This window comes from Chinchilla lanigera, unplaced genomic scaffold, assembly GCF_000276665.1.
Source record: "Chinchilla lanigera isolate Chin_1 unplaced genomic scaffold, ChiLan1.0 scaffold00093, whole genome shotgun sequence".
Classification (NCBI taxonomy): domain Eukaryota; kingdom Metazoa; phylum Chordata; class Mammalia; order Rodentia; family Chinchillidae; genus Chinchilla; species Chinchilla lanigera.
Genome location: NW_004955494.1, coordinates 693,654 through 721,488, shown reverse-complemented (window position 1 = coordinate 721,488; position 27,835 = coordinate 693,654). Strand labels below are relative to the sequence as shown.

The window sequence follows — 27,835 nt, the reverse complement described above, 5'->3', positions numbered from 1 at the left end:
ACAAGCACATATATTTTAGCTGAAAAAATTTGGCACTTATATCATTTTCATTAATTCTCTCCTTGGTCAAGTGTTATTATGCATTCATTTTGAACTTCTCCACCCCCACTGAAAAGCAAGTATGTGAGTGTGTGCGTGCGTGTGTGTGTGTGTGTGTGTGTGTGTGTGTCAGTGGGAGAATTTAAACTAAAAATAAGCCCATTATTCATAGTTTCCATTAACGATAGTTTATTTCACAACACATTGCATCAGTATTGTGACAGGGAATACACAACATTATGTCTGGGAATACAATAGTGAATAAGTTTGGCACCATCTTTGCTTTTGTGGTGGTTAAAGTCTGCTAAGGAAAACAAATATTTAAATAAATAACTGCATTAAAGTGCAGAGCATGTAATAAAAAAAAGATATAAATGATCTAGAAACATAAAGCAGATATTCCTGAACCTAGCTCTGCAATCAAGGAGTACCCTCCATGCAAGCTCACACACACACACACACAAATATCTGATCTTCAGACTGACACCAATAAAGTGAATAAAACTTACAAAGATAAAAAGGGAATTATTGCAGGGATCTAGTAAGGTTGGTAAGCCACAATGTCAAAGAGAAGGAGGATAACTATGAGGAATTAGAACTAATTCATCTTGGAGAATAATGTACTGGAGAAGAGAGAAAAAGAAGAAGTTATCTGGGGTGAGTTCAAGGGTGGGGCTCCCGAAAGATCATAGTTGCTTCTGGGTGCAGGGTAGACTCTGAATTGGAGAAGATCACAACTGCATACACGGAGAGTAACAGGTGGGAACATAGTCCTATAAAGCAGGAGGACAATGTGTGGCCCATTTTAGAGGAACAGCAGCAGAGCATGGACAGACAGAAGCAAATAGGATGTTTTGAAAATGTTATACTGTCAAACAAGCTTTAAAATACATTAAGTGAGACAAGCAAGAACTATTGTTCTATATCCTATGATACTATGATGAAAAATTCTATCTGCACACATGTCATTAGGTACACAGATAAATTTTTACAGAGATAAACAGTGGATTTTATTCATACATGTTCCCTGAGGAAAATTCCTGAGGGGCTGGAGCAGAAGTAGGAGAGCTTCATTTCTGTCTAATCAAAATTAGGTATTTTTTCAGAAAAGATGTTTTTGAGATAAATATCCATAAGACTTGTAGTTCCTTGGTATGAGAACACAGGCAGAAGTACTGAGGGCTGATACGAGGATTTTGGTTCAGTCAACTTTGTCTGTCATGGTGTCACTCGCTTATTTGGTCAGGAACACCAGTGAAGGAACAGGTTTGGTGAGGAAGAGCAGGTTTGGTGTTCAGTTCATGACATATTGAGTTGGAGATGCCTACACATAATCCAGGCAGAGCAGACCAATAGATGGGTGTCCACGCTGATCATGCCTGGGGCTCAGGAGACAGATCTAAACTAGTGAGAGGTGCTTGAAAATCACAAGCTTATATGTGGTACCCTATGAAAGCAGGTGTGACAGCCCAGGCAATGAACAAAACACAGTGCCACTAATGTGTGCACCAGTATATTGTCTTTTTGTGTGTGTGAATGTGTGTGGTCCCTTGCTCTTGGGCATGCAGCTCTGAGTTTACGTATCTGAATGAAATTTTTTGTGGTTTCACAAATCCCCTTGACCTCCTTGTCAGTCAGCACAACAGTCTTCTTAAAAGTAGTTGTGGCTTTTGTTGGAGGTGATGATAGGGCTGAGATAAGGCATAGGAGCTAAGGACAATAGGGAGGCTGTGTATGAGGCCTCAAAATGGGCATCTTGGTTCCAAATTTTCTTCCTAACAGAGACGTTCAGTCCTTTATTATTGTTGCATAGTTCACAGCTCAGCATAGAGGCAAAGAGTGTGTATGGAGCATGACAACCTCAGAGTACAAGGCCAGAGATTTTGCCTTCAGGCTCTGCAATGGTCACCTGCAATACAGACACCTGAAGGCTAGAGTAGGGAAGGTCTTCTAGAAGAAACCATTGGACCACTGGAACACACAAAGGCATAGTTCACCACCCATATTAAAAGCACACCAGGATGAAAATGAGATGCAAAACCTTCCAACTGCGACCCTCAAAAAGCCATGATCAGGCAACTCCACGACAGTAAAAAAATTCAATATAAGGCAACAAACTTGAATAAACATTGTCTAAAACTTTATAAAAGTCTCATAAATAAGGATGAGAAATTATGCTCAAAATCTTTACTCTTTAGGGATGAGCAACTCAAACCTATAATGAGATTATAAGAGAATACACAGTGGTGAAATGTGGAAAAAACTATTGCAATTTCTCAGACATAGAATTGCCCAGTGATCCAGTGATTCCATTTGCAGGTTTATTACTGAACATATTGAAAGCAGGAACTTCAATAGGTAAAGTCCCATTTTTATAGCAACCGTATTCACTATACAAAAAAGTGAAAGTAAAGAACCCAGGTGTACATTGGTAAATGAATGAATAAACAAGACGTGTGTGTTTGTGTGTGCGTGTTTGTGGTGTGTACAGAAAGAAACATCATCTGTGCTAAAAAGAAATGAAATTCTGATACCTGCTACAGTAGATCAAAACCTTGATAATATTAAACAAATAAGCTAGACACAATAGGACCGACATTGCTTGGTTGTACTTCCGTGGAGTACATAGAAAAATCCAATTCATAGACAGAACAATGTTGATTATCAGAGACTTGAGGGCATAACAGTGGAGAATTATTGCTTCATGAGTGTAACTTAGTTTGTGATAATGAAAAGTTCTGTACGTGAAGAATGGTATAGTTGTATAATAATGTGAATGTATTTCATGCCACTGAATTGTACATCTATAAAAGACTAAAATGGTAAATTTTATATTTACATATTTTACTACAAAAGAGAAAATTTAAAGAAAGCAAGGATAAAGGACCTTTCTTCTTGCAATTTTCTAGTTGGTTTGATTGCTAGAGAGAGATAGGGTCCCAATGGGTTTAGTAAAATAAGAAAGGCCACAACCTCTATGCAATGCTTGACTCTTCCCATATTAGGTCCTTGGCAGTCAGACAGGCCCCACAGCTTGCTACCTTCTGGTAGCTGTCTGGTCAGAAGAGAAATGCTCAGGCATTGATTACCCTCCCTTCCTCATGGGTTTAATCACCAAGTTCAAGTTTGTTCAAAAAGATACCTGCTTTTCTCAAGGTATGAGATTTTCAGGTACTTGTAAGATGTATGCTTCAATACACGACCATTTCCCATCTCCAGAGATGCTGATGGGATGGATGAGATAAGACCTTCTAGGAATTACTCTGTTTATACTGCTGTGTGATTACCAGGCATGAAAGTTAGGTAACTGCATAAGTAGACATCTCCTTCTCTGTCCCACCACAGGTCATGAATAACAGGAATCCTAATCAGAAATTGTACACCTCCTCTCCATCCCCCTCACCAAAGTCCAATCCAAGATTCAAGTGTCCCAGTGTGTTTCGACGAAGGATCTCCCAGCCCCAGTGACTGCTGCTGCTCTGGGATGTGTTCCTGGACAGGGAGGGGCTCTGGAGGACCAGGGAGGCTCTGGTCAGGGTCTCACTCTCATTCACAGAGGGCTGTTTCTCAGAAAGCTGCTCTTGTTCCTCCTCCTTGTCTGAGCTTTTAAACGCTTCCACATAGCGAAGCACTCGCAAAGGATTCTGATCCTGGTGGTTTTCAACCCTGGTAGGGGAAAGTAGAAAGAACTCAGTTAACGTGGGGAGGGATGACGGACCACAGGTAGACACAGAGATGAGTGTGGAGGAAACAGGATCGTGAGTAAAGTGAAAGACAGGAGCAGATTTAGCAGGAAGAGGAACTGGGGCAGGTAAGGTGAAGAGTATTAGAGCAGAGACAACGATGGGGATGAGATGAATGAAATAGGCTGAACAGGCAGGATTTGGAGGGGAAAGTCTGCTGCCCAATACGTGAAAGTGTAGAGAAAATAAGGACAACCAAGATATATGAGTAACACAAGTTTGAGAGGATGTAATTCAGGAAACGCATGTGAGGAGGACAGAGAGCCAGGTCAAAAGACAAGAAGTATGAAGGGCGGAGTTAGATTCAAGGCCAAGCAATACTGGAAATGGGGGCCAGGAGGCAAGAAGACTGAACAACGCTGTATACCCCTGAACTTGAGCTCTTACTGAGTGCAGTCACATACACATAACCTTGCACACATGGCTGTCCTGAGGTGCATTCCTAGTAATTCCTTAATTTCAGGTCCGCTTTTTCTAAGACAGGGGCATACAGATTGCCCACACTACCACTGCCGAAGACACCTGCAGGTCACATGTATCCATGGTCATTCACCTCAAGAACCATCGGTCCCCCAGGCCATAATCGCACCCACAGATGCCCGAGCGGGGCCACAGAAAGCGGGGCATCTTCCTTTCCAGCAGCACCGTGGTGGCCACGACCTGGAGGGAGGTGACAGGTAGAGAAAAAGCTTAGAAACAATCATGAAGTTCAGAGACAGGGGGAAAAAAAGGGAACCTAAAGCAACCCGTGAAATGCAGACCCCAGAGACCAGTAGTGAGGGTCACTATCTGTGCACCTCTACCCTGCTTTTCTCATCAGAAAAAGGATGACCTTTCATGCATTAAACTGAAGAATGACTCCCCCATTATCATTCAGATTCGTGGAAAATGAGTCATTTCAAACTGATCTCTTTTTCTTCCTCATAGGAAAGCCACGGAGCAATGATCTTTTTTTTTTTTTTTTTTTTTTTTTTTCTCCGGTACCGGGAACCGAACTCACGACCTTGCGCTTGCCAGGCAGGCGCTTTGCCGCTGAGCTAAATCCCCAGCCCCCAATGATCTTGATTTAAATAAAATGATTAAAGAAACCAGTATGATCTCAGGGATGAAATGGTGCTACTCCAGTTCAGGAAATTTGCAGTAATGTAGACATCTACATGTTAGAATGGAAAATTGTCAATCAGTGGCTGCATACTTGGCAGGGAAATTTCTAGCACCGTGGCTATGTTCTGCTCTTTGCCTGGCCCTCATTAACCAGCTAGATGAAGCACAGCTTATCTAACGTCCCTGTGGCCATACGACTGGGAAGGGAAATAACGTGTGGGGTGAAAAAAGCAGTAAGATCTGATCTCCCCAAACCAGAATTTTCAAACCAATGTTATGAAATTTTCAAACAATGTTTTCAAACAATGGTACAACGTTTTCAAACCAATGGTATGAAATTTAAGAAATTGCAAATACGAAAGTATTTTATTTACATTTATGACGCTGACTTAAATAAATTGTATTTTAAAAATTTTAGTTAATTGTAAGCATGGAGAGAAGCAATTACATATTTGGTGAAAGACTTAATTTTATTTTATGTTTTTTATTCTTTTTTATTTTAAAGAAAATAAAAATAAAAAAACATTAGAAACAACGCAGAATTTCAAAAAACAAGACGATAGGAATTTGACAATGGTGGTTATAGTGCATACTGTTGTCTTGGAAGTAGTTGTTCAGATCACCACATACAAGCATGGAAAATTGGGCAAAAATTAAGCATTAACTGTTCCTTTTAGAAATTAGTAGTACAATTATTTTAACTATCTTGTGCATATATATATATATATATATTTTTTTCCCTTCCTTCTTTCTTTCTTTTCTCCTTTCCCTTATCCTAGTTGTTCTTTCCTTTTGAGCGATATCTATTGTACCTTTCACAATATCTATTGTACCTTTCAGATTTTATTTACTCTTTCAGGTTCTTAGGGAGGCAATATGATGTTTATACATGCAAGACTGATTTATTTCACATGTGAGTATGGTCTCTAGTTGCATCCATTTACCTATGAAAGCCTCGAGTTTATCTTTCTTGATAGCTGAGTAATACTCCACTGTAAAAAAGTACAACTTTTTTATCCATTCCTCAGTAGATGGGCATTTGAGTTGTTTCCAAGATTTAGCTTTGACAAATTGCACTGCTATAAACATGGGTGCACATATATCACTGTGGTATGATGTTTTCAGTTCTTCTGGAAAAATACCCAGAAAGGGAATAGCTGTGTTGAATGGGAACTCTAATCCTAGTTTTCTGAGGAATCTCTACACTGATATCCACAGTGGTTTCACCAATCTACACTCCCACCAACAGTAGATAAGCATTCCTTTTTCCCTACAGCCCCTCCAACATTTGTTATTGGTTGACTTCTTGATGATAGCCATTGTTTCTGGGGTGAGATGGAGTCTCAGTATTGTCTTAATTTACATTTCTTGAATGACAAATGATGTTGAATATTTTTTCATATATTTGTTTGTCATTTGTATTTCATCATGTGAGAAGTGTGCATTCATCTCAGATGCCCATTTTTGATTGGGTCTTTGAATTTTGGGTGCCTGATTTTTAAAAGTTCTTCAAAATGTTCTAGATAGAAGTCCTTTATCTTAGGGACACTTAGCTAAAACTTTTTCCCAATTCATGGGTTTTCTTTTTACTCTGTTGGTGATTTCTTTAGATGTGCAGAAACTTTTCAATAAGATAAGATCCCAGTTGTTGATTCTTTGAAGTATTTCCTATGTGCAGTTTGGTTTTTGTTTATGAACTCTCTGCCTACCCTGTGTCTTCAAGATTTCTACCCACTTTCTGTTCCAGTAGATTTAGTGTTTTTGGTTTAATATTTAGACCTCATTCTGATAAAAAGCTATCTATGACAAAACAACAGCCAACATGGACAAAAATTGAAAGCTTTCACTTTAAAATCAGGTACTAGGGCTAAGGATATAGCTCAGTGGCAGAGCGCCTTGCTTGGCAAGTGCAATGTCCTGAGTTTGATTCCTATACCAAAAAATAAAATAAAATAAAATAAAATAAAATAAAATCAGGAACAAAGCTGGGTGTGGTGGCACATGCCTGTAATCCCAGCACTCAGGAGGCTGAGGTAGGGGGATTCTTGCGAGTTCAAGGTCAGCCTGGTCTACAAAGTAAGCTCAAGTTCAGCCTGAACTGCATAGGGAGACCCTGTCTCAAAAAGACAAAAATAAAATAAAATAAAATAAAATCAAGTCAGGAGCAAGACAAGGATGTTCCCTGTCACTACTCCTATTTTATATATTTCTGGAAATATTAGCTGGAGCAATTAAACAAGAGAGAGAAATAAAAGGAATATGATAGGAAAGAAGTGAAATTATCATTATTTGCAGATGACATGATACTCTACATAGAAGACTGCAAAAACTCCACCAAAAGACTTGTAGATCTAATAACCAAATTCATTAGTGTAGCTGGATACAAAGTCAACACTCAAAAATCAATAACATTCCTGTACACAAGCAACAAACACACTGAGAGACAAATTAGGCAAACCACACCTTTCATAGTAGCATCCAAAAAAATCAAATACTTAGGAACCAATCTAACAAAGGAAGTAAAAGATCTATACAGTGAAAATTACACTACTCTAAAAAAAGAGATAGAAGAGGACTTCACAAAATGGAAAGATGCTCCTTGCTCATGGAGAGGAAGAACCAGCATTGCGAAAATGGCCATACTCCCAAAATTGTTATACAGACTCATAGCAATCCTGATCCAAATACCACTAGTATACCTCACAGATCTAGAGAAAACATTCCTAAAGTTCATCCTGAGCCACAAGAGACCTAGAAAAGCAAAAGCAATCCTGAGCAACAAAGGAAAGGTAGGAGGCATCACAGTCCCTGACTTGAAATTACACTACAAAGCTACTGTGATAAAATCAGCATGGTATTGGCAAAAAACAGACTTGAGGATCAGTGAAACAGATTAGAAGATGCAGACACAACTACAAACACACTCTGCCACCTTATCTTTGATAAAGGGGCCAAACATGTTTACTGGAAGAAAGATAGCCTCTTTAATAAATGGTGCTGGAGAAACTGGCTTTCCACATGCCAAAGACTAAAACTAGACCCATGTCTATCACCATGCACTAAACTAAAGTCAGAATGGATCAAAGAAAGACTTAATTTTAGAAGTTATGAACAGTGGTAAAGTGAGGAAAAATATGAGCTCTGTGTGGGCTATATTGTTTCTATCACATCAGGGACATTTTAGTTTCCAAAGGACCATGACCTACTGGCACAGGGACAGAGTATAGTCAGGATGGGATGAGGCCACAAAGTTGTATTGACTGAAGGAACTGACAGTTCTTTTTCTTTTTTTTTTATGGGTTGAACATTTTATGAGACTTTTATTTTAGCCTCAATGCTAAGAATAGAAGAGCAATCATAGATTCGATGTACTATGTTATTTTCAAATCCACACCAAAACACATTAGCTGACAGTTCTCAAAATAGCCATTTCCCTGTTACGTTCTTCCACTCTCTGGCTGTCTCATTACTTCACGCTCAGTTTTTTTAGTTGCTACAGGTTCCCTCCTTCCTCCAGACTTCCAGTCATACTCTTCTCTTTTCTGGATAGCTTCTCTTTTCTGGATAGCTCCTCTTTTCCTCAAACAGGATTTTTATGGTTCTTCTGTCATGATTCAGCCTCCCTTTCCTTTGGGTATCAGAATCCACCTTTCTTGTTTTTTTTTTCTTAATTTTAGAAATAAAAGAAGGAAAATACTAACAGACCGACAACATTTTACAAAATAGCATAGGATCAGTATAGACATTACAGAGTTACAAACAGAGTGATAGGGAATTAACAATGCTTATTGTATTACATATTGATATCTTCAATGTAGTTTCTCATGAAAACACATATAGACACACAAAGCTAATCAACCAATGCCTCACTGACAGTTTCTTTCAGCAAGGAAATACAGGACAGTAGAACACCCGTGTTAACTATCCTGCATATACATATATACAAACTTTCTCCTTCTTTCCCTTCTCTTTTCCCATATCCCAGTTATCCTTTACCTATGAGTGCTTTCCTTTCAATTCTCAATGTCTATCATATCTCCTAGATTGTATTAACTCTTTCAGGCTTTACACTAGAGAAACAATGCGGTGCTTGCACATGTATGTTTGATTTATTTCGCTTATGAGTATGGTCTCTAGTTGTGACCATTTGCCTATCAGAATCCACCTTTCCTTTTCCACTGGGAGTTTGCTGGTTAGAGCAGATGGGGCTGAAGACGGGGCTGAATCCGGTCATTGTATGTTAATCTGTTCTCTTCAGTAGACTGAGGAAAGGAGACCTCACTGTCATTGCTGCTGCCAGTACCACTCTAGTCTTTGGTTTTACCTGAAATTCAAAGATGGATCTAGGATCCAACCTCACTGCCAGGACATCAGACTGAGGCAGAACTTTCTGGTGTTTAAGATGCCCCTTGAAAGCTTACAGCATTGCACCGCCTTGGGAGATTCAGTGGATGCAATACCAATGAGGCCCTTGGGATTGTGCAATACTGAGCATCTATTCATTCCTTCTGGAGTTTGGAGCTTCTATAAATTAGCCTGGCAGCATGAGGGCAGAGCTTTTCTTAGAAAAAGGAGTCATGAGGAAAGAGAACAGGACAGGGAAACCCACAGAATGTGTGAGATGGAGATCTGGTTCTGGCCAGACCTCCTTAAAGGTGGTTTAATTCTCTAAACTTTCCTCTTATGAAAATCAATTATTCCTCTTTCTATTACTAAAAGAAAAAGTCTGTTTGAGTTTGGTTTTCCATCCCTGTAGTCATGAGTCTTCATTGCTATAAACTCTGACCTCTATCCTTCCCAGTCAGCTAACTCTTACCCATTTTGACGAGTTTAATGTTAACTGCCATTACCTATCATTCCAGTTAAACTCAGGCTTTGCATCCTCCTCTTAGCTGCTTGTCCTTCTCTGGGCACTTTTACCACTACAATAGTGCAGCCTTTTATGGAGTCATTTACTTTGTGTCTGTCTTTCCATGAAAATGTGGGTTGTGCCACTACTCCCCATCGGTGGTGAACCTATGGCATGTGTGTTGTTTCTATTTTAAGATAAAAGATGTTAACATACGAGTTTTTTTTTTAAACTAAAACTTTGTATTTGATTTTAATTGCAGCGTTGGCACTTTCCAATAAGTAAGTGGGTTTTGGGTTGCATTTTGGGCGCTGGTCTCTAAGTGGCTCACCATCAGGCTCCTGGACATTCCACAACCCACAGCATTCTCTGAAGGATATCGCTATATGACAAGGAAGTCAGAGTGGTAATGCACACACAGAAGGATGTGCTTTATGGAAAGGGAGGGAAAATGTTCTGGGGCCAAAGAATGGAATTATAGGAAGGTAGGTCTCAGTTTAATAAACATTATCTTAGTTACTTTGTCACTGCTAAGACAAAATACTAGATACCCACAAGTTAAAGGAGTGAAAGTTTATTTCGGCTTATAGTCCATAGTTGCCTGGCTCCAAAGCAAGGTAGCATGGTAGAAGGGAATGGCAGATGAGAAACAGTTCATGGCAGAGCAGGCAAGAAGCTGCAAGCAGCAGCAGCAAGCCTCCCTTTCCCTTTTATCCCATCCAGGCTTTAAGCCTTTTGGGTGGTGTCAACTATATCCAGAGTGGGGCTTCTCATTACCCACACCCAGAACTCTGCTAAACTAATCAGTGGACTAATTTAGTTATCACACCTCTAACGATCTTCACACATCCTTAATATATATTCACATACCCTAGATCCAGCCACCTCCAAGAAGCCCCACCTATGAGCACATGAGGATTCAGGGGGACATCTAGGTATAAGCCGTAACAAACGTGAATCTATCCAACAACAAAAACTTTCAAAGTAGAAAAATTTCCCTTCCTCAGCTCCTGTTCACACATGCAAGATAACAAGGTCTTAATTAGCATTAAAGAAGACAATAGCAAAAGCGCCTGCCTGGCAAGCACAAGGTCGTGAGTTCGGTTCCCGGTACCAGAGAAAAACCAAAAAAAAAAAAAAAAAAAGAAGACAATAACCGTCCCTCTGACCAGTAAATGATTCTGTTGAGTAGTTAGAGTTCTTCTAAGTGTAACTTTTAACTTCTATTTTATGATGATACAAAGAAAAGATCATGGAGAACTAGAGTTTTCTCGAATCAAATAAAAGATAAGGTCCAAAGTTAAAGGATAGAATATACAAGAATAGAATAATTTCTAGTCTCCAAGGGATTCAAGGAACAATAGTGGATCTACTTTTCACCTGTGACTAATAGTACCATTTCTGTCTATCTTCCCTTTGATCTGCTTCTGCCCCTTCCACCCATCTATGTGTACTTGAGGATTATATAAACCTTACAGAGCTGATAGACCCACCAAATTATTCTGTGACTTTCCTAAGAGTGGCCCATCAGAACATACCTCACTTTGACTTTTCTCTCCAAGCCCTGATGCTTAACAAGGCTGAGACTAATCAACTCACCTGGGCCCTCCAGAGCTCATCCCGCTCCTGGGCCACTCTCCAGTGGGTGTCGCCCATCATGGCGATGAACAGGTTGAGCATGAGCAGCGTGGCGATGATGGCGAAGGCAGCGTAGGTGATGCTGTACATGAAGGGCAGATCCACATCGTAGTTGGCAGGGCCGTCGATGATGGTGAGGAACAACTCAAAGGTGCTGAAGAGTGCTGTGGGGTAGTTAGAGAACTCCCCCAGACTGGATGGGTCCTCTGTCTGGAAGATGATAAAGAATGCTGCTCCGCCCAGGAAAAGGGCGTGGAGATGAGGAAATAGAAATATCACCATAAGCATGGGCCTGGTTAGCATTCATTCTACCTGGTTTGCATCCTCTCTCTCTCTCTGTCTCTGTCTCTGTCTCTCTCTCTCTCTCTCTCTCTCTCTCTCTCTCTCTTGCTCTCTCTCTGTGCATTTACACACATGTCTACATAATTACACATCCACAAAGGGAGTTACTTGTAGAACCAACACTAAGATGTCTTATGACTAATTTGATTATATGAGTAATGATAGTTAATATTCAGCCATGAATTTTTATGAAAAAATTATGTGTGCATAATGTATATGCATAAGAAGTCACCTAACAGGTTCTTACACTTCTGGAAACTGAATTTTTGAAAGATAAGTTATTAAAATAAGCATGGAGCCTCCAAATTTTTAAAGAACAGAGCACATGTAAAGGGTAAAAGAATGTTACCACCTTCATCTTGATGACCTCTAGATAGCCATTCATCAGTCTGAGCTTTCCAAGGGGAGCCTGGATCATCACCATCCCTGATAAATTACCCTTGCTCACTGTGTAGCCTATTAGATGCTTGCTGGTACTCTGAAAACTGAGGACATCACTAGACCCTTTCCATGGCTTCTCTTTTCATGGGGAACTGAAATAGCAACAAGATTTTAAGAGTAGAAATAGGCTGTACTACAAAGAACTGCTTCCTTGTTTAAGGAAAAATTAAGGAGACTAATCAAGAAGTGATCCTTTAGGGGACCAGGTACAAACATGAACAGGAAATCATGCTGTTGTCACTGCTCTGTCTTGTGGTCTGCATATGTGCAGAAGCAGTTGGAGCAGAGATGGGGAGGAAGGGCACAGGGGTTTCAGGAGAACAGAATATTCCAGACAGACTGCTATAGTTTTACACTTTCATGTGTTAGATCTGGCACTGAATAGGGAGATTTCTGGAGATAGTGTAATAAATCAAGTTCCTTTAGAACTAGCATCTTCAAAGCTCACACCTAGTGGATGAGCAGTTTCAGACCCAGAGGACAGGGTGAGAAACATCACCTTCCCCTTCCACCTCCCAGAACACTGCTCTACTCTTCTGTGTCCTCTCAGCGCACGCTCTCTCTGCCTGTCCTTTCGTGTGTTGCTCTTTCTTATTCACTGCTGCTCTGCTACATCTTGACTGAGTCACTGACTGTCCCAGCTGTTTTGGTCTCTCTTTCCCATTCTTCATCTTCTGTTTTCCTGTCGTGCTCACACTCTTCAAATTCTTTTTCTATACATTTTTTTCTGATATTTTCATTTTTTTCCTCAGCTTTAAATGAACACATACAGAAAAAAAGCACATTCTATCTTATTAACTTCTGTATGCTTCTTCTTCCAAACTATAAACAGAGGAAAACTTGAACTATTAAACCCTGAATTGTTCTTCTTTGCCCACATAATTTCATGACCTCTACAGCTGGCCAGCATTTCTTGTTCACATTCTCCATCTCCCCAGAGCTTTATCTCTATCTCAGGTAATTAAAGGACTTCCAGGGAGGCTGACCAGAGAATGCTATTGGCTCGGAACACACGAGGCTATTTTCTAGGCCAACCTGGATAGTTCTGAGCCCAAGGATAGGGATTATTTTTGAGCAGGAAACAACAGCAAAATAGAGTATAGATGAGAGCTGAGAAAATAATATAAATAAGCCTCCCTAAGACCTGGATCCAATATGCTGGATGAATTTATAGTGCTCTTACCTGAGGCAAATCCCAGGATGACCATAGCCATCAGCCAACAGAAACGCATTAGGTCCCCAAAAATCATCTACAGAAAACACAGGAGGAGAAGAAGGATGGGACCATTATTTTCTCCACTGTCTAAGCAGCTATTGCTAACAGATCAGGAGGTCCTCATAGCTCCACCAGCTCCGTTCCGAGCAGCCGCCCCTCTTTGCACTTGTGCCCATCCTCCACCTGGAAGGTCAGGGGCTGATCAGAGGGAGGTTTGGGAAAGCACTGACCTTCTGGATCATGATGGTGAAGGGGCCCAGCATCTGGAGTCCTCGAGAAAAGTACATGACACTGCACCAACCCAGTACCAGGGCCAAGGACAGGGGCACCACCTCCCCATTCACATTGGTGAGCCGCATCGCCATGGTCACAAGCACAAAGGAGGCATAGCTGATGCTGAGGGGAAGCAGGAAGCAAAGAGTGAGAGGTGGGCTGGGAATATTCTAGGTCCTGTAGAGCTGGGTATTGACTTGAGTGGTACCCACACACTCGGACTTGGTCTTAACACCTAAATCACACATACAGTCATGGACACAAGCCTACTGGAGAGAAATCCTGGAGTGAGGGCTACCTGAACTCTAGATGTCTGAGAAGAACTGGAGGTTTGAAGGAGGAGATACTCACATGATGACATGGAATGGGCCCCCGAGGATAGTCTGTCCAAAATAGCGAGACGCACCGACTCTGAAAATGTCTGTGATCTGGGGAGAGGCCAGTATAACACATACACAATGTGAACTGCACTTCATCTAAAGTCCTCCCATGATAGCCTTAGCCTGGAATCCCCGCCTCTCACCTCTATGATCAGAATAATCACAGCCCCAGTGACAGACACCAACTCCCCTGCCAGCCGGATGTAATCCTGGAAAGTGACATACGCCTCCTACAGAGGGAAATTCAGGACAAGAATCTTCCTGATGGATGAAGAGTCAGATCCTGTGGTCTAAAGCTGTCAACATCTACACAATAAGGAACCCCCCAGCCACCATCATCACCATCATCCACATCACAGTTGTCATTGTCCTAACTCTGATCACAACTTGCATGTGACCAAATTTAATTAAGGTTAGGTGTCAACAGCTGTCTAGCAATGTCACTTACTCTGTATGCGCTGTGAGCATTAATTAGGGACTTGCTTGTACTGAGCAGCCATGAATGCATTTCAGAGCACCAATTTAAGAAGGCCAAATGAATAAAAACTTTTAGTGTCTTGGGATGGTTTCAGCTATGGGGAAAACCCACTGTTCCAATCTCACTATAGCTTGCAGTGGGCAGAATACTCTATAAATGTATCTCAGAATTCAGGTTCCAGTATGGACCCAGAATGTAACATACCTAGTGAGACCATGAGTCCACCACTAAAGGTTTCTGAGCCCAAGACTTGTCATCTGTACAATGAAGATTTAACACTACCTCCCAGGGTTGCTGTGAGGAGCAACTTGGTGATGTATTTGATTGAACTTTATAATCCATAACATGCCATAGGCACACTCATTTTGGTTTTATCATGACTTGGCAATATAGACTCAAGTAGAATTGGGCTAGAAAAGCTGTGTGGAAACTAGTTCTCTGGAAGCTTCCCTGCCTATCCTGAGCAGTGGATGGAGAGGGTATAGTTCCAGGGTCAAGGTGAGGTGAAGATGTCCCACTGCAGTGCATATTACCCCCTGAGGCATGCTCTGCAACACCACAACACTAGATGTAGTGATCAAATTCTACATTAACGATCCTTATGTCTAAGCAGTTCCAACATTTAGGCAGCTATGCTGCTTGCGAATTTGTTATTTGTTCCTTTGTTTGTTTTATTCCCAGCCTCGGCAAATATCTTCGAACCGCCTCTCCCCTGTCCTGAAATTGAGTTCATGAACTGTGCCCTTTTTCTTTATTTTAGTCTTTCTATAGCATCTGCCATTTATGATAAAACATGCCATCTCCTTTTTAGACTCACATACTGTGAGAATAAATAATAAATACATGAGTTTTAGAATAACCTTAAATCTGAAAATAACTGCATCTATGTCATATATGTGTCTGTACAAAAAAGTTGAATTATTTTAACAACTTTTTATCTTGGTTGTGTGTGTCTGGAAGAGCTGTAATTAGCTCAAGCAAGAAAATGAACTGTGGCCAGGATACCAGGGAAGTGCGTCCAGGAAACCAGCGAAGACCAAAGCGCCCCTACAGGCCAGCAAAGTAAAAGCAGGTGATATAGACGGGAACAGGGCAGGTGCCCGGACTCTTTATGGCTTCCCTGCCCCAGCCACTCTTCGCTCGCTTCACGGATCCATTCACACTGAGGCGTCCCCTGCACAAGCTCTCCAGTGGAGGCTTGCAAACACCGCAAGCTTTTGCCTCAGCTCTGCCTGGCTCTGAGTGCCCTGGAGTAGCTGCCTGCAGCCCTGTACCTGGGGTCCTGCCTCAAACCAGGCTGGAGGGTGTGGGGTCTCCTGAGAGGCCCCTTCCTGCTGCTCTGCTAGGCCAGGGCTTGGACCTTTAGGTAGCATTTTTATTTGACTTTTAAAAAAACTGCTATTCTGGAAAAACAAAACAAAATATTGTGGGTGTGAAAGATGTGCCATAAAAATATCAAATTAGGGTTTTTAAGTAACCTGGGGTTTGTTGTGATTGTAAGGAGAACCCTAATGTGTCACGTTGCTATATCATGTTACCTCTTAGTTGAGAATAGATACTCTTTGTGCCGTTAAAATTTTTTTAATGTTTTAAAAATGAAACGTGACACTGAATCTCATTGATTGCTTTTTTGATATTCTGAAAGTGGTTATAATGATTCTGCTTTAATGAATCACCCCTAGAATTGAACCCTAAACCCACACAAGTAATGGATTTTTAGACTTGCATTATTTTGGGAAAGTATTCATGGTTGTTCTGTGTACATCAAGAGGCTAGTCCATAACTCTCGAGAGCTGTAGCTCTTACTCAAAGGTTTGGTAATCATGAACAGTTGTATGTATTCAGAAAAGGGAATCGTCTATGATGCCCATCTTCAAGTCCTGTTTTTGTAACCTTGTAATGCTGTCTTAAGTGTTTATTTTCTCTCGATTCACAGACCTAATACCTTCAGGTAAACCCCTCTTTGAATCCATTCCCCCACCAAACTTCTGGAGTGATAACACACGTATTCCCCCCAGAATTTCTCTATTTTATGCCTTTGTAGCTGCCTAAAGCCCACAGGGCAAAAATGCAGCTGACAAGGCAGTGGAGGAAGTTCTCTAAACTCTTATCATAGCACAAATTCACTCTATAGCATCCAACCTTGATTAGCCAATAGAGATAGAAGCATGGGATTTTAACAGTGTGGAGGCGAGAACACATTTGGAAAGCTGCGGGAAGTACAAACTGGCTGTCTCCAGGAATGAGACACGGGTCGGGAGGAGCCGCAGTCCAGGATATGGCTGTTCCTCCTCAGATCTGTCATTTGACTTTTAAGTGGTTTGCAGATATTGCTTTCATTAGAAATGTTCCTTGTGAGATAAGAAGGAAATGTAGCCCAGATGTCAAATTTGATGCACAAAACCCTCACTGCTTAGACCTCTGTCTCACGCTGTGTGAGCAGTGTCTGCACCGAGCTTAGGGGTGGCAGCTATTGAGCTCAACCTGCAGGCAGGATCAGCCCTGTCCTTAGATCATCTTCTGGCATCCCATCTGTCTGGCTCTCCCCCTTGCTTATGCTTCAAGACTCAGGTCAGGCCAGCATTTCTGCTGGGTGTCCTGGCCTGTTCCTCTGCACCCAGCTCAGGAGTCTCTCTTGTAGCTCCTGGTGCTCCTCACTCAGCGTACTGAAAGTGTATGGGTACCCCACATCTTACCAGCAATCTTACAGCTCCCTGACAGGGACATCGCACTTCTACTTTTTATTCATAATGCACAACACAGTGGTGTGTATCCAAGTGGTAAGGAAAGAAGGAAAGAGCGGGAAGACAGCAGGCTTGAGCTGAGCATGATCTGAGAGCTATAAAAGGGAGATAAAGAGAGAATCGAGAAGCCCATAGGAAAAACTATTTGGAAACCAAAGGAGCAAAAGGTGACAACTAATTGGGCTTTTCTGAGATTTCCAGATTCCTAGTTCAGGCCTGGGTAATACTGTACTTAGAAAATACTCCTCTGACTCCTTTAATAATAAACTTCTTCCAACAGTCACAGGTACTTTTTACATTACCATGTGGCTCGGAATCTAAGGAGTTGTCAATAACCAGATCTCCCGCAGAGGCTGAGCGTTCATACTTTATTGACAGCTGCACTAATGAGATTACTTCACGTACCCACCAGTGGGCTGTGCTCTCTAAGGAACTTCCCCAAGGACTGGGGCACTACTAGCTTGGTGGAGCCACCCTGCAGGAAGAGTGAGGGTGTGGACCACCCTGGCTAGGGAGTAGATGGCACCAGAACCAGTTGCCAAACACAGTCCAGACTTTCTTTGTCTCCCCCAAACCCCAACTTTGCAAAAGAATGAAGCCATAAGGAAGGACTCTGTGGAAACTTACTGAAGATTTAGTCCACCCTTTCCAAAGCAGGGCTGCCCACCATTATTAACAAACAAGTTCTTGTCACAGTACACATGCTCAGAGCCACCCCGGGGTTGGATTGGATCAATTGTTTGCATTTCTAAAACAACTCTGCAAACCAGCCTTCCTCAGAAGTTTTCTTGGTTTCCCAGAGGAACTTCAACCCTATTATAAGCTCAATTAACACCTCGTCCTTTTTCTTACCATGGGGAAAGATCGTGCTAATGATTAGAAAATTTACACTAAAGTATCTATTTATATGCTCATCTTGATTAATGTAAATGGTCTGTAAATTCTGAAGCCAGAGCCCTATCTACCTGGTGTTTTACTCTAACACCTATTTCGAATTTCTAACACCTAGAATCAGTGGTGGTAGCTGTTCTTTCTTTGCTAAATTAATGAGTTGGTGAAATTTTTCTAAGAAAAAAAGGGTCAGTGGAGAGCTTGAGGGATTTTTTTCTTAGAAACGAAAAGGATATGTGATGGTAGAAGATTAATACCCTCATGCCAGAAATCTAAATGACCAGAGTGTAGGCACTGAACTAGAAAAATCTAGGCTGAACAAATCTCAAGGCAGAGCTGGGTAGTTCTCAATCTTGACAAACATTCATCACCCAAAGACTTTCTTAAAAATACCAAGGCCAGGGCCTTGGTTTCAGACAGCCTGATTCATAAGGCCTGGGATATAATATAGAAGCTACTCTTTTTTATCAGTTTCCCAGATTTCTAACATGCAGTCTTGCTCAAAAACCATAGATCTCGCAGAAGGTAAAATTTGCCTGAGATCACACAACTAGTTCATTTCAGGGTTATGACTAAAATCCAAGTCACTTGGGTCTTAGACATTGAACCTTCCAGTCATCAGGGAACCTAAGGCAACTGGCACCCTAGAGCACCTGCTCTGCCTACACCAAGCAGAAATGGAACGGCAGAGCAAATTAATTATAGTGAATAGAGTTCTTGGAAAATCCTAGAAAAGTATACCTTTTATGGCTGAAGGGTGACTCATTTTAGAGTCATTAAAATATCTCTAAAGTTGGATAAACTGACTCCATACTTACATAGTTCAGGCTTTGAGGTATTTGTGCTGTCTCGTATAAATAAAGGTATTTGTTTTTACTAATTTCAAGTGATCTGAAATGTTGCTGACAAGCTTCTCTCAGAACTCCATTCAGTGGTGAATAGCAGGGATCTGCAGTGTCAGATTTAAGGCCAGTGATTCTGCAGATTCTAAAAGATTGCAGAGGAAAACCCTAGAATTCCCAAAAGCCAGTGCTTCTGGGTTTACTAATACAGCTGGCTAGTGAAGAATTCATTTATCTAAGCAACAGCTCCACAGGTTAACTGGATGACAACTGCATCCAGTAAATCCAAGCACTATATTTGCACATTTTTATATTACTAACACTTTTAAGTTATAAAATAGTAGAAGGAAAGAAAACTTCCTATTAATTAACAAATTTGGTGCAATCTTTCAAATCATGGTGATAAGTTTGTAAGCCCTTGATCTAATGAAGATTGACTTACTACTGTGTGAAAGGGTCACAGATCTTTCCTAAACTTGGGGTCAAGCATCAAGAGACATGACCAAAGAGCAGGGACCTTTCAACAATGTTCTTTGCTGTTTAAACCTCTTGCAGCTGGGTTCTTCAGCCTTCACTCTTTCTCCTCCAAGAAAAGAATATTTAAGTCAAAGGACTCTTATTTGGGTAGTGGGTAAAAGTGGCTTTCATTTAAGCAAAAATAAAATAGGAAAATGGCAAGGAAGAAGAAAGAAGCAGTGAGAGAGAGCAAGAGAGAGAGAGAGATGGGCAGGGACACTTAGGTATAATTGTGCTTCCCTTTGTCCAGCGGTGGCAAACCTATGGCACTTGTGCCGCAGCTGGCTGTTTGTATCAGTGAAAGCTCTACACTGTTTGCCATCACTGCCCTAGTGCTTAGGCAAAGGCGGGAGTCTTTTACATATAATTTGACTATCTGTGCCAAAGGAACAAGTGAGTACATAATCATTCCTCTCCCAAAGAGAAAGGGGCACTCAGAAGGAGACTTCGGGTCATTAACTGCTCAGGATCAGAATACTCTCTGCACTGTATAGGCACACAGTCTCCAAGGAGGTGTGAGCAAAGCAATGCTGGGAAAGGACACATCTGAGGACACATCAATGCAGCCAGAGCTGTTGGGAAAATCCAGACATTCTCAACTAGTTCATGGACGTACATTTCTCCATTTCTAGTCACTTTTTGTCCTACTTGGCCATCTTCTAAATGTCCTCATATGGTCTCCACACAACCTGCACACTTAGACATGTATTTAGGAATGTAGCTCCAGCAAAGTACCCTATGTCTGCCTCTAGCACACTCATACCATCTTACCTGGGCAGTCAACCCCACTTGTTATCCAGAATTGCTCACTATACTTTGACAAACTCTAGCTCTCTCTCTGTCTCTGTCTTTTTCTGTCTGTTTTTGTCTTTCTCTGCCTCTCTGTCTGTCTCTGTCTCTCTGTCTCTGTCTCTATCTCTGTCTCCCTCTGTCTCTGTCTCTTTCTCTCTCTATGTGTCTCTATCTCTGAAACATAATTTTATGGCTGAATATGGGGCATCTTAGAGTTAAGATATTTTCGCATGAGCCAAAGTTATTCCACCCTTACATAAATCAGCTTTCATGTACTTTGTGCTATAGAGTACAAAGACATACATACATGGTGGGGGAGCGGGAGAGAGGATGTATCTTTGTGTGTTTACCCAGCTTCAAATTCTTTGCTTTGCTCTTTCTCTGTTCACACTACCATCTTTGGTCTAATTCAATTCAGGGGTTTGCTTCTTGACTGTAGGAAGTTTATCTTTTCCTTTGGATCCAACTTCCCCTTTTCCTGCTCCATGCTGAGCTCTTCCTATCACTCATCTACCCCACGAAGAACGTACATCTGCGGTCATCCAGCTCTCTTCCCCAGTCTTTTCCTTTCTGTCCATATGCCTTTTATTCTTTTTGGGCTATTTTTCACCACACAAGGACAACATTTTGGTAATTCATGCATCAATCCCCCATTGCTAAACCTGTTAAATTCATATGTTCAAAACTACTCAAAAGTGTATTTTGTTATTGACAAAGGAGGACTTTGTATATAATACATACAAAGGAGGACTTGCTTTCACCACCAATAGGGTTTTACATCACTGCACACCTCTAATTAGCCATCTTTATCTCTCCAGGTTGGCAGGCCCACAACAGTAAGAAGATATTAGAGATTAGTTAATATATCCCGCTACCAGCCCAAGCACCCTTCTATATGGTTTCCAAGAGTCAGACAGATGATGCATTATTAGCAAAGCACTCACACTGACAGGCCTGAAGGGCTGTGCCCTAGCAGACCAGATATGGACTGGGAATAGAATCTTCTCTCTTAGAACAATAGGATTTCCTTGCATAATCGCTATGAACAGTTGGTATTCCTTGTAAATTATAAGACATTTCACAAACATATGTGCCTACTGATACCAAGCACTGTATCAAAATTTCTATGAAAAAAATCTGTAGCTACCTGGGTAGATGCTGTTTTATTGACTAAGCTCTGTCTCCAGCTCCCTTACCTCAAGTCTAGGTCTGTACCTGGACACCGGGAGCCCGGCACTTCTGGAGCCCAGGGGTGACAGCATCTGCTGGTCTGCAGCACCACAACCCCGCAGTACTATTCCCTTCCAGAATGGAAGAGGAGTTACCTCTAGTGGTTTCTGCTGGAGGATGGCATTATCTCGAGAATGTGTACGGTTGTCACCACGGAACTTGAGGGGGCGGTAGACACAGCATGCGGTGAAGCAGATCATGTAGAGAATGTACAAGGCACCCAGGATGCAGAAGTAGGGCCGCCCGTATTTCCTCCACTTCAAGGTCACCAGCTCCTTCACTGGGGTCTGTTCGAGGATCTGGCGAGCCTGCCACATGGGAAGAGTGCAGCTTGGGGTGATTCACGTGGTAAGGAGGTGGATTTCCCACCGGGTCCCAAGGGAGGAGGCCAGTAGCCATCACTCTCATTAGACATTCCTTGGCAACAACTAGGCAATTCAAACTCTATGCTAGCACCACAGGTAAACTATACAGAAGTAAATGTAAGATACCATAGTGCCACTGTGTGGTTTTTTGTTTTTGTTTTGTTTTTTTTTTTTTTTTTTTTTTTTTTGAAACTAAATCACTGTGTTTCAACAGATAAGTAGTAATTAGTTGGATGAAGGGAGAATTAGCAAAGATCATTCCATGAAGAACCAGCAGTTGCCAGGGCAGGAAGGTATGAGAAGCCGTTGACCACTTGCAAGTGAGGTGTGGTTCGGAATGTGTGAGAATCTGTTGGGGTTTGTGGACCCAAGTCGTGATGCGCAGAGTAAATAAGAGCCGGACCATTTACGCCTCAAGGATGCCAAGGTAGGGAGTTTGAATTTGTTTTTCCTGAACGAAATGTAAAGCAATTAGGAAATCCAAGCAGAAAAATCCAGTTTACTCTAGACGTCCTGTTTGATGGAAGGAAAATCAGTAGAGCAGGTAGTAAGTAGATCAAGAGCATGATTTAGCTCTGATACAAATAGTTACTAAGAAGTTCAGGTAAAAAGAAAATGGTGGGTGGGATTATGCATCTGAGGAATTAAGAAAAGACAGTTTAAAAATATTTCTGGCCCATCCAAGGCAAAGGCACCTCACCTTCATCTGGCTGTCTCTGCACACAGCTCACACATCTCTATTATCATCCACTTTGTATTGTACTGAAATCACTGAGGACTGGGACCATAGATGTAGGAAGAGAGCTGATAAGTATTGTGTTTGTGTGGCAGGCAGTGTGACAGTCAGGTCTTCAATATATGGAAGGAAGGAAGAAAGGAAGGAAGGAAGAAAGGAAGGGAGGGAAGAGGAAAGGAGGGAAGGAAGGAAGGGAGGGAGGAAGGAAGGAAGGGAGGAAGGAAGAAAAGAAAGAAACTTCTATTAGGAGAATTACTTTTCTGAATGTTTAGAATAAGAAAGATAAGTGGAAAGGACTGAGTTTCACAGAGGGAGAGTGTGGTTAGGAGATGAGAGCAGACTGGGATTTTCCCCACAGCTCCTTGAGGCTGGTCTCGTCTCCACCTAATCTAAGGCTGGGAAGATTCTGGGGCCCAGGATATCAGCTGGAAATTGGGCTCTCGGCAGACCCTGCCTTGCTCACCCATGGGTTCATGACTCCTTGACATCCATACCTCCCGCTTCTTAGAAGAGACCACGAGCTCTAAGAAGGACAGCTCCTCTCCCCAGGAGTCGATCTCTGTGAGATCGTAGAGAGTGGAGGTCAGGGGCCCACACGACCACTGAATGTGCTTCCGCTTCTGCATCAGGTGTTGGAACATCTAAGAGGGTATAGGAGAGAAAGGGAGTCACCGTGTGGGAAGCTGGTCCAGGAGAACCACACTGTGGACCAGGCCAGGAGCCCACTCACCGGGACCAAGACAGTGGGGAATTGCGATCTTCCCCTTACTTGAACTGTTTTCTTCCTTTGACTGTCATCTTTCCCAGACACAAACCCCATTAAGCTCTGAAGGAAGGGAACAGCTGAAAGGACTAGGACTTTGGGTCCGGGTGGTAGATATCTAAGGTGAAGGTCTCAGGGCTCATTTGGGATGGAGTGGGAAGTAAGGGCCACCTCCTCTTGAGGAATGTGGACAGAAAGGTCCTTAGGGAGACTCCTCAGGGCTGGGGGAGCCCCTCACCACAGTGTTGCCCTCCACGCCAGCCAGCTTGAAGGGTGTGAGGCCATGGTGGTTGGGCACGAGCTCCAGGGACTGCAGGTGGACCCCTCCATCATAGGACAGCACCAAGTTGTACATCTGGCAGGCGAAGGTTTTGTTGGGCTGCAGGACGAGGATGTGCAGCACAGTGTTCCCTGGGGAAAACAGGGTCTCGTGTAGTCACAGGGCCAATGTCCCTGATGGCCCCATTCCCACCCTGGGATGGCCTGTCCCCCTCCCCCAACACCCCTTGCAGCTTCCCAGTATCCATGCCCATCCAGTTCCTACCCAGTGAGTCCTGGGCCCGGATGTCAGCTCCGTGTTCTATGAGCAGTCGCACGATCTCCTCGCTGCCCACGCAGGCTGCAAAGGAAAGAGGGTGCTCCCCTGGGACACAAAGGGATCAATGGCAGGAGACAGTACGGTCACAAGATGAGGGACAGTGTCTCCCAGGTGACTGCCTCCTCCTCCCTACACCCAGGCTGGGAGTTGGGGACACTTGTCCAGCAGAACCAGAGGAGAGGACAGTGCAGAGATTGGGGGTAGACGTGGCCTCTGGCCTTCAGTTCTGCAAGGGCTGCTCCATTCCAAGACAGCCCACTTGAACCCACCTCCAGGTCACCATTCTGCTCTCCTCCTCTTCCTCTGCCTTCCCAGCCTGGCCCTGATGCTCACCATAGTAGATCAGGTTATGGGGGCTGTGCTGGAAGGCGAGGCCTGTAGCCCTGGCGGAGGCACTAGCCCCATGGGAGAGCAGGGCACGCACAAGGTTCACGTTCTGGTTCATGACAGCGACGTGCAGGGCAGTCTGACCTGGGCAGAGAGAGTTGTAAGTCCCGGGTCTGACACCTGCCCAGTTTCTGCAAGGGCAGAGCAATCTCACACCCTGACCCCCTGGCAGGCTCCCTAACAGGTCCTCAGGCAGATTTCTGCCGAAGGCTCTGCAGAGTGGCCAGGGACAGAGGACCACTGCTCCCTGCCCAGCTCATTGTCCCTACACCTCTGCTGTTGGGTACCAGGGGTCTTGCTACCAGTCACTCCCTGTCCCTATGAGGGAAAGGCATGGAGGTAGGTCCTCGGGGACCATGTGAAGATTGGAAGAAAATACAGCCAGGAAATCATGGATGCTCAATGTGTAGAGCAGGACTCTCAACTCAACTCCCAGGCCCCGGTGCAGAAATGACAGCCATCCCCCGCTTCCACTGAGAGCTCCCGTGCAGCGACCTCACCTACAAATGGCTCACACAGAGTGGGCTCCGTGACCAGGTCAGGGGCGGCCTCCATCAGCAGCGTGGCAGCCTCCAGGTTGTCGTAGAGGGCTGCTACATGCAACGCCGTCTCCCCTAGGGCTCCTGGAGTGGGGTAGGACAAGGATGCCAGGCACTTTCCATAGTCCTTCAGGGAAGGGGTGCCTGGCGGCAAAGACACCTCCAAGTCCCCTTTCAGAAACCCCCTGGTCCTTGGTGGGGAGAACGGGTCCTCCTGCCCCACCTCTATCCCATTACACTCTGCTTTCACCTCTTTGTCGAAAGTCACAGCTTTGGTCCAGCAGAAGTCTCTTAAGGGTGCAGAGGTCATTTTCCTTGGCTGCCCGAAGCAGTGGAGACTCCAGTATCCTGGGGAAGGGTAAACAGGAGTCAGGCAGAGGCTGTCACAGAGCGGCTGTGAGCAGAGGGGACTGGAGGCATCAGGCTAAGAGTGACAAGACTCCCACAAAGCGTGTAGAAGGAAACTCTCTGTGTCACTCTTTAGTGCCAAGGCTCCAGGGTCTCATGGGAACCTGGGCCTGGGTAGCTCTCAGGGATTCCCTGGGGTTCCCTCTGATTTTTATCATGCTAATTTCTCCCGAGCAGAGTCAGCCTGGTGGCCCTGTGACTCTGATGGGTGAGCGGCTTAATAGCAATCTCCATTCCTGATTGAAAAGTGTTGTGGTCTGGACAGGTGGTGACAAGGTCCCTGCAAGGAAGTCCTCATTGTGGCCCACTTTATGTGAGCTGAGTGTTTCAGGATCTTGGGGAGGGGATCATGGGGAAGGAGAGGACATTATTGGCATCTCTACCTCCCAGGCCATTAAAGCCTGCTCTGTGTGTCCAAGGAGAGTTTAGAGATCACAGAAGTGGAGGTAGCCTAAGCTGGCTGACGGAATTTAGGATCTCCTGAGCTACTAAAGCTCTATGTGCTCTGTGGGGCTGTTTAGCTACACATCCCTGCTGGGTCTGAAGAGTGTCGGGTGTGCTATGGGCTCCACGTCTCTCCTGGACTTTACCCTCAGCTGTAAGGCTGTGAGCATTGTTTATAACTGAGGAAGATTGGCAGCGGGTGTCTGAGAGTTAAGGTGGTCATCCTGCAGTTTCTCTGTAGGTTAATCTTTGCCTCTGCCTCGGATGAGATCCTAACAGAGTAGGAGATAAAGCTGAAGTCTGTCTTGCTAAACAGACAGTGTTGGCCCCAAAGTAAACACAGGGTTTGGCGAATTGAGGGTCATGGGACACTGCTGAACGGACAGGTAGACTGATAGTGAGTGGTATCCCTGATGTCTGGTACCCCCACATTTCTCACTTCAGCGAGCAGAGGCCAGTGAGCAGTTTTCACGTGAGGAAGCAGGTCTGTGTGGTAAGTAATTCCTCTAGGAGAGACCTGCAGGGTGATCAATCTTTCAGCCCCCAGTCCCACTGAACCTTGTACCCCTGACCAGCCCAGAGTGGCCAGCACTGGATTCCAGAGTTCATCCTGTTTTGAGGCCATTGGCCAAAGCTCTTGTCTCTCTTACCCCTTTATCTTACTGACCCTCTGCAGAGGGGAGGTCTAGAAACCAGGTCTTTCAGAGACCACCCTGGCCCCACTCTAATGCAGGGTGGTGAGGTCAAAGCCCCATTGCAGGTCAGGGTGGAGGCAGCTGAGCAAGCACGGCACCTGCCAGGAGGTGGGCACAGTGCAAAACACAAATGCAGGACTCTGCTCAGGTTTATTATGCACTGCAAGATAGGAAGAGCTGGACACAACCTCGCACACAGCACTCTCAGGCACAGGTGCTCAAGTCAGGTGTGGCTGGCTTTGCAGCCAGGCGCCCCTTCCCTGAGGGACTGTGGAAAGTTCCTGGCATCCTTGTGGCTGTCTGTCCAGCTCTGGTGGGAGGCAAGTCCCCAGCATTCCACCACAGAGGCTGCCCCTGCCTGCAGGGCCCTGGGTCTGGACCTCAGGCCTGAGCCATGATACGGCGGACATTCATTGGAGAAACCACACCTGAACTAACATGGCCCCTGGAGTCCCACATCCTCAGTGCCTGACACTCACAATAGTACCAACAATAGGAGAAAGAACTGTGCCCACAATCTCAGCTACTTGAGAGACTGAGGTAGGATGGTTATAATAAGTTCAAGCCCAATCTTGGAACCTTGGAGAGACCCTGTCTCAAAGTAAAATATAGCCTTGGTAATGTAGCTCACTGATAGAACAGCAGGCGGACATGCATGAGGTTCTGGATTCCACTGTTGGTAGTGCAAAATGATAAAATCAGTTTTAAAGAAATGAACAGACAAAACTGAGCTCAGGATTCTCCCGTGTTAGCCAGGTTGCCCTCCCCAGCTGGTCACCTCCAGGTGTTATACAAACAAACTTCTCCTCCCCTTTTCCAGGCAACTTCATGCTCATGGCAACTCCTTGCTCTTTCTTCCACCGAGTCTCCTGAAGAAAGGGCCCTTCAAACCCTGGAGGGTCTGTTCCCTTCCCCAGCAACCTGCTCTCCAGCAACCTGATCTTGCCCTCCCTCCACACTCTGCACAGCTGGCTTCTTTCTTTGGATCCTCCTTCTGTTTTCTTCTAACAGGAAGACAACTTCCAGCCTGGGCTGTCATCCCATCCCCCCATCCTCTGTCTTTTCGTAGGTGCTCAAGATCTCCCTTTGTTTTCCAATCCCAAACCACTAAAAGTGACTGGGTGGGGTGGGGGAACATTGCAGCAGGTGGGAAGAAACAGAGGAGGAGATCTGGGAGCCCAGCTCTGAGGTCCAAGGTGCTATGTCAGGGAACCAGCCTGTGGGTCAGCAGGTTAGGGACGGCACATGGGCCTGTCCTTAGCAGCCTACCTCTTCTGCTGCAGCATGTGGGCCTCATCCAGTTTCTGGTCCCTGTCTTGCTCTCTGACCACCCAGGAGCTTAGGAGTTTCTGGAGCTGGATCCAAGGTCCTTTAGCCCCCAT

General features: G+C 43.9%; 1 protein-coding gene across 2 annotated transcripts; it reads right to left on the bottom strand.

Moving 5' to 3' along the window:
- Positions 1 to 217: 217 nt before the first annotated feature.
- LOC102003250 (transient receptor potential cation channel subfamily V member 5) lies at positions 218 to 27,835 on the bottom strand. Of its 2 annotated transcripts, XM_005405380.1 has the most exons (15): positions 27,723 to 27,835; positions 25,157 to 25,254; positions 24,868 to 24,990; positions 24,314 to 24,451; positions 23,927 to 24,025; positions 23,621 to 23,793; positions 23,114 to 23,260; positions 21,614 to 21,826; positions 14,169 to 14,255; positions 13,997 to 14,073; positions 13,603 to 13,768; positions 13,340 to 13,406; positions 11,335 to 11,603; positions 4,336 to 4,442; positions 218 to 3,705 (listed from the first exon to the last, which is right to left on the bottom strand). In XM_005405380.1, the coding sequence occupies exons 1-15, from the start codon at positions 27,833 to 27,835 to the stop codon at positions 3,408 to 3,410; spliced, it is 2,175 nt and encodes a 724-aa protein (XP_005405437.1). In that variant the 3' UTR covers positions 218 to 3,407. The 2 variants fall into 2 exon arrangements, with proteins under 2 accessions (XP_005405437.1, XP_013360365.1); XM_013504911.1 differs by lacking the exons at positions 25,157 to 25,254; positions 27,723 to 27,835 and having other exon boundaries at positions 24,314 to 24,446; positions 24,868 to 24,924.

Bases quoted from the DNA above. Each gene is read 5' to 3' on its own strand.
- LOC102003250 (XM_005405380.1), bottom strand. From the start codon at position 27,835: ATGGGGGCTAAAGGACCTTGGATCCAGCTCCAGAAACTCCTAAGCTCC. The intron at 24,991-25,156 runs GTGAAAGCAGAG...ACCCCACTCCAG, and splicing joins CTGTGACTTTCGACAAAGAG to GAGCCCTAGGGGAGACGGCG. The intron at 13,769-13,996 runs GTGAGTATCTCC...GCTTCCCCTCAG, and splicing joins GGCCCATTCCATGTCATCAT to CATCAGCTATGCCTCCTTTG.